Raw genomic sequence first — 9,183 nt, 5'->3', positions numbered from 1 at the left:
CTAACTCCCTCCCACTCTCCATTTGGTTATTGATCCATGTTATTGATGACAATACCTTTCTTGTCTTCTGTAGTTTCACCAGAACATCTCCTGCTTGGATCAATGAGACTTACTCTAGCATCTTTCCATTTCCCCATTCCCACTCTTCCTCTCTTCCTTTTCTTTCGATGTAGCATGATCAGAGAAGCAATACTGGTTTAACTTACCAAACCATTTGATTAATAGATTGAGGAACTTAAAAGCAGTTGAACATGGAGGTAGACACACATGATTGGAATGGTGCCTTTTATTTCACAAGAGTGTTTCAGAAGAGATGCAGGGTTATAAGCAAGACAACAACAGCAGAAAGAGGCATTATGTTCATAGAATAAAAACTTTTATATGAATCAATTAAAACTGTCAATACTGTCAGTACAATAACAGATAACAGTACTATAATATAATATATTCATTTATTTTTAGAAAGATAGTTACAAAAAGGACTTTCAACTGAATGGAATATCAGTGTCAGCTTTTTCAAGAAAATAAGATATTACTTAAGAAAGAATAATCAGTTGTGGACAATAATAAGGTGGAGTTGAGTTCCATGTCCTCTCAATCTCAGGCACATATTAATAACTCACAAATACTGATTTGCAAAACAGGGTGTGGAATCAGATACACTCGTATCTCTCTGATTCAAGCTGTCCTTAGTTTTTATTATACTGACAGTATTGGATGGTTCTGACTTAGAATATGTGGACAACTACAAATACCTAGGTGTCTGGTTAGACTGTAAACTCTCCTTCCAGACTCACATTAAGCATCTCCAATCCAAAATTACATCTAGAATCGGCTTCCTATTTCGCAACAAAGCATCCTTCACTCATGCTGCCAATCATACCCTCGTAAAACTGACCATCCTGCCGAACCTCAACTTTGGCGATATCATTTACAAAATAGCCTACAACACTCTACTCAACAAATTGGATGCAGTCTATCACAGCACCAATGACTGGAACGAACTGCAAAAATCACTGAAGCTGGAGACTCATAGCTCCCTCACTAGCTTTAAGCGCCAGCTGTCAGAGCAGCTCACTGTACCTGTACATAGCCCATCTGTAAATAGCCCATCCAACTACCTCATCCCCATACTGTATTTATTTATGTATCTTTCTCCTTTGCACCCCAGTATCTCTACTTGCACATTCATCTTCTGCACATCTACCATTCCAGTGTTTAATTGCTATATTGTAATTACTTCGCCACCATGGCCTATTTATTGCTTTACCTCCCGTATCCTACCTCATTTGCCACCACTGTATATAGACTTTTTCTACTGTATTATTGACTGTATGTTTGTTTATTCCATGTGTAACTCTGTGTTGTTGCATGTGTCGAACTGCTTTGCTTTATCTTAGCCAGGTTGCAGTTGTAAATTAGAACTTGTTCTCAACTAGCCTACCTGGTTAAATAAAGGTGAAATAAATCAAAAAGAAATTGAACATCACTATCAGATAGTGTGTGTATCTATATTCGGGCCAGGAGGTTAATGATGAGTTTCTGCAGGTCCTGTGTGCGTCGCTGCGTGATTTCCAGCACCTCCTCATGGTTAGCGCGGTCCTGGCTGCCATACTCTGACACCACGCGGTTGGTGATGAGAGACAGGCCAAACACACGCAGACCACAGTGACGAGCCACAATCACTTCTGGCACTGTACTCATACCTGAGTGAGAGGGAGCGAGAGACAGGGAGCAAGACAGAGTTAAAAAGGAGAGGTCAGAGGGAGACAGAGGGAGAGAAAGAAAGTGATATAGGAGGGTGTGGGTGTGTAAAGACAGGGGATAAAGAGGGGAAGGGAAAGATAGGGGGAGGGGAGACCTAGAAAATTAGATATGTCAAAGGATAACATGTACAGCTTCCTCCCTGTCAACCTGTTACCCTCTAACTGACACCACTCAGGGTTCAGATCAATTGAATTGTGACCCCTGAAGCTGACCCCATTGGCATAGATATCACACTGGACACAGACGTCAATTCAACGTCTATTCCACGTTGGTTTCATTGAAATTACATGGAAACAATGTTGATTGTGTGTGCCCAGTGGGATGTCACCTGATGTTGTGTGTTAGAGAGAGAGGAGTACCTGACGTTTTCTGTTAACATCCGTTTGTTTGTTCCTAATACTGTTTCTAGCTGCATGCACCTCTTCATGTGTGTGTGTCTGTGTTTTATTGATGGTGTCATTGGTTAGATAGTATTACAAAATCCAGTGACTGGTATTAGCACCTCCCAACCCTGAGCATCACACTCCACTCCCCATCACCCACAACTGGAGCCTTAGAGTCTAGGGGGCCCCATAAACCTGCCTTTCAAACTCTCCCTGACCTGTGTGAGATGTGCCCTGGTTGGTTGCTAGGGAGGTTAGTAGGTGGCCGGACATTTGCCCATCCTCTTGATTATACAGGTCACACAATACTTGCAGTCTCCCTTAAGTAGGTCTCTGCCCATCAACAACTGGACTCAATAATATCTCTGGACTTGTGGGATGGTGCGCATGCCCAAAATCCACTACCATTCCACAACCTCTCCCACTTTTCATCCCCATGTACATCCCCCATATGCATCCCCATATTCATCTTCCTCAGTGTGTTTAAATAAAGTTCCTGTGTGTTCGCTCTTTGGCTGCTTTACTCCCCTCTACCCGGGGGCGGTGTCAGTGAGTCACAAACCAGTAAAATATGTAGAGCCGGGTCACTCTCTTTCAGATGGAGTGCTCTTGGGGAGAGCCTTCTCCATTTACTCAGTCAGAAGACCGTATACACATCAGAGGCCTGATGTGCTCCCTGAAGGTACAAGTTTCCCTTTAGCACAGATCTGAAAGCTGACCATAAATCAGTGTTTTGTACTCACCCACAGCGTCTGCCCCCAGGCTCAGCAGTATCTTGCTCTCTGCCACTGTCTCGAAGGCGGGGCCGCCCACATTGCAGTACACCCCCTGTTGGAGGAAAGAGGAACAGCCCTGCTCCTCCGCCACCTCTCGAGCCAAACGGCCCAGGTCTGCATCATACGCATCCGACATGCAGGGGAACCGCACACCAAACCTACACTCGCGCACACACACACACACACACACACACACACACACACACACACACACACACACACACACACACACACACACACACACACACACACACACACACACACACACACACACACACACACACACACACAGAGCAGTAGACTTAACACACACACTGAACCCTCTCAAACATACACCCCAAAACCTCACATGCTAAAGTGTACTTTTTTAAAGTCCACACATACCTTCAACAATCAAAGCACCTAATGATGGGAATAAGAGCTCATCACAGCGAAATGACTCATTATCGTCATAACTCCATTTAGGTTATCGACATCTCATTATCAGTGGCATAGTGATGACTGCTTAGAGGCACTTGAATTGCTAGTTCAGACTCAAACATGACAAATCTCAAATTACACTCTATTCTCAATATAGTACAAAGTGCATAGGACAGAACCCCATAGAATAGGGTGTCATTTATGGTCATTTGGCCTCAGTGTTTTAGTGGCTCACTGATGATCAAAGGGACCTGTTTGACTGTCTCATAGTTTAGGTGTCTCACCTGTCATCGTTGTGTCCCCTCAGAGGGTTGATGCCGGCCAGGCCAGGCATATTGATGTGGTCTCTGATCAACATGATGTCACCAACATTGAACTTAGGGTTCAGTCCTCCTGCAGCGTTGGTCACTATCAACGTCTCCACCCCAAGCAGAGTAGACACACGCACCGGGTACGTCACCTGCACAACACACAGAATATACAGTACTTCAGCAGTCAGAGTGGACCTACACCATTACAATGTCTTGGAGTGACAGAGAGCATCATCACATTAATCAGCTGTCTTTACTTAGGACTCATCAGCCCCACTGCTGTCCCAACTATAATGTCATCTGCCAGCCCTGTGGTCATAGTCTAGGAGCTTCATGTTGGACAGCGACACAGCAGAATCCAATACAGTACTATGTAACAAGCTCATGTAACTGATACTGTCTAAGCAGGACCTATGTTTACTGCATGTCTTTATTTTACAGCAATTTATCTTCAAAATACTTTTTATGGGAAGCATAGCATACACAGCATGGTATGTACTGTATGTGTGTTGCCTTGTGTTTCAGAGCGGAAGAGGCAGTCTAACCATGGCGATGCTGTAGCCCTCATAGTAATGGAACCTGCCCTGCATACAAACACAGGCCTTCCCTTGCAGCTCCCCAAACACCAGATTCCCAGCATGGCCTGGCACTGATAGAAAGAGGGAGAGAAAAAGAGAGCGATACACAAATACGTGCACGGCACAGGAGGCTGCTGAGGGGAGGACGGCTAACAATAATGGCTGGAATGGAGTGAATGGAATGGTATCAACAACATGGAAACCATGTGTTTGATGTGTTTGATACCATTCCATAATTCTGTTCCAGCCATTACTAGGAGTCTGTCCTCCACAATTAAGGTGCCACCGGCAGCTTGTGGTGCACTGGCACATTCACACTAAAATACACCAACTTCCTTGCCAGATTTGGGTCCGACGAGGTGTTGCACACATACACGCCCCCGCAAACACAAACACACACATACACAGGTATGTTACCCTACATGGGATGGGATTAAGGCAGACAGATGAGGAAAGGGGGTCAAGTTGCAGGTCAAAGCATTAACAGACCAGTCTACCTGGTGTGCAGTATGGTGGAGTTTGGTGTGTGTGTTTAGTAGGTGGGCCTCTCCCTGTGTGTCTCAGTGGCAGGGCCAGTTCCCCTACCCCCTGAGGGGTGATTAAGCCCTGTACCCCAGAGCTTACGTCTGAGTAGGAAAACAACCCAGCTACCCCCCAACTACTCACCATGTTCCCTCATTAATGATGTCACCTGGGACCAATGCTGATGACATGGCTTTAGAACTTTATTATGCAATGTAGTCATGTGAGGTGAAGAAGATGTTAAGCTACAGACTCACAACACAGTGTCAGAGATAAGAAGTCCTCAAGGTCGTGTGTGTATACTGTACCTGTGCTCTGAGGGAAGTGAGGGATGTCTTTATAAGGGAAGGCTACACTATTCTTCAGTAAGTCTGCCAGCCCTCCCAGTCCAGAACCACAGATGATGGCCACCTTGGGCATGTGCAGTGTACGCTCCAGCAGCCAATCAGCTGTCTCCTTGTACTGCTCATAGGTGTACCTGCGAAGTGGAGAGAGATAGCGAGAAAAAGAGAGAGCGAGAGGGAGAAGAAAGAAAGGGACAACAATGAAGGGTTAGGGGCAAAGGGAAGGATTTGGGGGGTGTAAATGCAGTTTTGTCCCACTCCTGCAGTGGAGCGTTTTGCTCAGGCTCTGGGCAGGGTAACTTGGCAGGATGGTGATGAATCACAGTCTGAGAGGCCTCCATAAGCAAATCCACTGGAGCACAGCAAGCAAGCCATCCATTACACACACATCAAAATGCAATACTCAACACACACGCGTGGGTGGTGATGTATGAGTGTGTGTGCATACACACACATGCACTTCCAACAAGTGGGCCCTGAAGCCTGATCGGAGGGTTAGAATGCGTAAATAAACCCCCATCCCTCTGGCCCCGTCAGCCAGCAGGGATAAACGCACTTGTGATAGCCTTGGTCATGGGGGGTGGAATGGCTTGAGAAATTCATCAAATTCGATCAATTCAATTCACTGGGTGAGTAGACATCTCTCACTCTGTCCTGAAGGCAAGGACACAGAGAGAGAGAGAGAGAGAGAGAGAGAGAGAGAGAGAGAGAGAGAGAGAGAGAGAGAGAGAGAGAGAGAGAGAGAGAGAGAGAGAGAGAGAGAGAGAGAGAGAGAGAGAGAGAGAGAGAGAGAGAGAGAGAGAGAGAGAGAGAGAGAGAGATGGTCTGTGGGCAGTAATGCAGTAATGGGTCAGTGTGGTTAATGCTCTCCCTCTCTCTCGGTGTATAGAGCTCTTAAAGGCAGTAATGGGTCAGTATGGTTAATTCTCTCCCTCTCTCTCAGTGTATAGAGCTCTTAAAGGCAGTAATGGGTCAGTGTGGTTAATGTTCTCCCTCTCTCTCAGTGTATAGAGCTCTTAAAGGCAGTAATGGGTCAGTGTGGTTAATTCTCTCCCTCTCTCTCTGTGTACAGAGCTCTTAAAGGCAGTAATGGGTCAGTGTGGTTAATGCTCTCCCTCTCTCTCCGTGTACAGAGCTCTTAAAGGCAGTAATGGGTCAGTGTGGTTAATGCTCTCCCTCTCTCTCAGTGTATAGAGCTCTTAAAGGCAGTAATGGGTCAGTGTGGTTAATGTTCTCCCTCTCTCTCAGTGTATAGAGCTCTTAAAGGCAGTAATGGGTCAGTGTGGTTAATGCTCTCCCTCTCTCTCAGTGTATAGAGCTCTTAAAGGCAGTAATGGGTCAGTGTGGTTAATTCTCTCCCTCTCTCTCTGTGTACAGAGCTCTTAAAGGCAGTAATGGGTCAGTGTGGTTAATGCTCTCCCTCTCTCTCCGTGTACAGAGCTCTTAAAGGCAGTAATGGGTCAGTGTGGTTAATGCTCTCCCTCTCTCTCGGTGTATAGAGCTCTTAAAGGCAGTAATGAGTGAGAGGTTGCAAGAAAAGGTAGCTAGAGGAAGGGCTATAGGAAAGGGAACAATGGCCTACTAGGTTAAGGTGAACTAAACAAGCAAAAGAAGCAAGTAGTATATTCTAGTATAGTTCATCCTATAGAATGCAGGAATTGACATTCAGGCCTCAAAGACATTTGCCCATTGGGCAAGTCAGTAATATATTTTTGTTGCCCAAAGATTATGATGACTTCCCGAAAATGTAAAATAGCTATTTTCCACTACACACAGGGGATGCACACACACAAATCATCAAATCAAATCAAATGTATTTATATAGCCCTTCGTCCATCAGCTGATATCTCAAAGTGCTGTACAGAAACCCAGCCTAAAACCCCAAACAGCAAGCAATGCAGGTGTAGAAACACACATACACTCACACACATCACCACTCACATGTGTGTTGAACCAGAAAGACCAGACTACTGGAATTCTTTGCATCTAGTTATCAGTAAAAAAAATCACCTGCCACATGGGGCATCCACAGGCTCAACTTGCACGACTGCTCATGTCTGAGAAACCAGAAAAGTACTAAGAAACTAGAAAACAAACAATGAGCACAGAGTGCGCAACAGGGGAAACTAGATTTCCCAAGATCGCCCCATGCCTTCCTTCCTACACAGAGCTGTCGAAGGTCCTGACGGTCGCTCTGGCAAAGTCCCTGTCCCTTGCGCTATGAATACAGAAGGACTGACCACAGCACAGCAGCCTCGTTCAGAGCATTTGAATACCAAACAGGCCTAGCCTAATGTAGGCTACAACGAAAAGTCCTGATATACAGTATTTCCTCTCAGGAGCAGCCTAGAGAGGCATGTACTCTGAATTCTAACCTCTCCCTAGCCTAGTCCCTCATGTAGCTGTGCAGGAAAACAACTCCAGTGACTGATGAGTTTTCAAGTTGGCATCTTGAAATTATGCAGCGGAATTCTGCACGTTTTAGCATTGTTTTTTGTCGGGTGAGCAGCCTCTGTAGTTTGTATGCTAAATAGACAGTTACACTTTAATACGGTCCATATTCAACTATTTAGAAGGTATTTACAAAAAGATTGCACACTATTAAGGATTATGGTTAGGTTAGGGTAGGTAAGGGTTCCAAATAGAACCGGTTTGGCTTCCAGGTAGAACCCTTTCTACAGAGGGTTCTACATGGAACCGGCAAGGGACAGTGGTGGAAAAAGTACCCAATTGTCATACTTGAGTAAAAGTAAATATACCTTAATAGAAAATGAGCCAGTAAAATACTACTTGAGTGAAAGTCTACATGTATTTGGTTTTATATATACTTAAGTGTCAAAAGTTAATTTAATTTAAAAATAAAAATATATAAGTAAGTAAAAAGTATAAATAATTTCACATTCCTTATATTAAGCAAACCCGATGGCATAATTTTCTTGTTGATTTTAATTTATGGATAGCCAGGGGTACACTCTAACATCATTCACAAACGAAGCATTTGTGTTTAGTGAGTCTGCCAGATCAGAAGCAGTAGGGATGATCAGGGTGTTATCTTGATAAGTGTGTGAATTGGACCATTTTAAGTCGTACATTTAAGTATTTGTACTTCAGTACTTTACACAACTTCCTATTGGGTCCCCCGAAGAACATGTTTGAAACCCTTTTTCTAAGAGAATATGTTTATAGCCTAATATTGTGCCTGCATAGCCTGCAGTGTTTTGGCTGCAGCGTGGTTTTATTGTGTGCAATATAGGTAAACTCTCATCGAATTCAAACTGGCTATCTGTAGTCTATTTCCTTCCATCCATCTTGTATTATATGGGAAGGACGCTTTGGCTATCTTCCTGTCACTTTGACCGGGGGCGTTATCAGAAACGAGAGCTACTGCCGCCACATAATTCTTGCGCTTTCTCACTGAAATCTCAAATTCTCTACCAGGATTGATCGCCGTTGCTATGGCAATGATCTGGTTGTGCCCGAGTTAATGGTTAATTCGAATAGGCGAAACATGTTTATGAGGTGATAGATTAAGGTTTATTCCTTCTGACCCAGCCTAATATCATGTAGTCGTTTATTTATCGTACCTGCTCTCGCTGGTGGATGACATGTCGGCGGCAGTTGAGGAAATTGTTAGATTTATTTCTCTCGCTGTCTTGATGCGAAGTGATACAGCTTTCTGCTTGAAAGATGGGGGTGGAATGATTTGCTCACGGGGTGGATTGACAATAGTGCAGCACGTGGACTGGTTTGAGGGCCAGAGCCGGCTTAATGCAAGGGTTTACCGGGGCTGAAGCCCCTTGGCCCAGGCCTGTGGGGGGCCCAAGAGGCCACAAAAAATATAAATAAAATAAGTATATATATATATATGTATGTGTCGAACTGCTTTGCTTTATCTTGGCCAGGTCACAGTCGCAAATGACAACTTGTTCTCAACTAGCCTACCTGGTTAATAAATAAAGGTGAAATAAAAAATAAAATATATATATGGTTCATACACTGCTCTTAGAATGCAGGAAAATACGACTTCACTCAAGAGGATACTACTTAATCAATATTAAAAACACCCTTTTCTCGCCATCGTG

At 44.3% G+C, this 9,183-nt stretch overlaps 1 protein-coding gene across 1 annotated transcript; it reads right to left on the bottom strand.

Moving 5' to 3' along the window:
- Positions 1–268: 268 nt before the first annotated feature.
- On the bottom strand, positions 269–8,829 carry LOC118362469 (purine nucleoside phosphorylase-like). Its single transcript, XM_052482161.1, has 6 exons — positions 8,686–8,829; positions 5,066–5,235; positions 4,203–4,306; positions 3,631–3,806; positions 2,894–3,084; positions 269–1,706 (listed from the first exon to the last, which is right to left on the bottom strand). The coding sequence occupies exons 1-6, from the start codon at positions 8,706–8,708 to the stop codon at positions 1,510–1,512; spliced, it is 861 nt and encodes a 286-aa protein (XP_052338121.1). The 5' UTR covers positions 8,709–8,829; the 3' UTR covers positions 269–1,509.
- Between the last annotated feature and the right edge of the window lie 354 nt (positions 8,830–9,183).

This window comes from Oncorhynchus keta, chromosome 2 (assembly GCF_023373465.1).
Source record: "Oncorhynchus keta strain PuntledgeMale-10-30-2019 chromosome 2, Oket_V2, whole genome shotgun sequence".
NCBI lineage: Eukaryota > Metazoa > Chordata > Actinopteri > Salmoniformes > Salmonidae > Oncorhynchus > Oncorhynchus keta.
The sequence above is the reverse complement of the archived record's forward strand: the minus strand, read 5'-3'. Positions and strand labels throughout refer to the sequence as shown.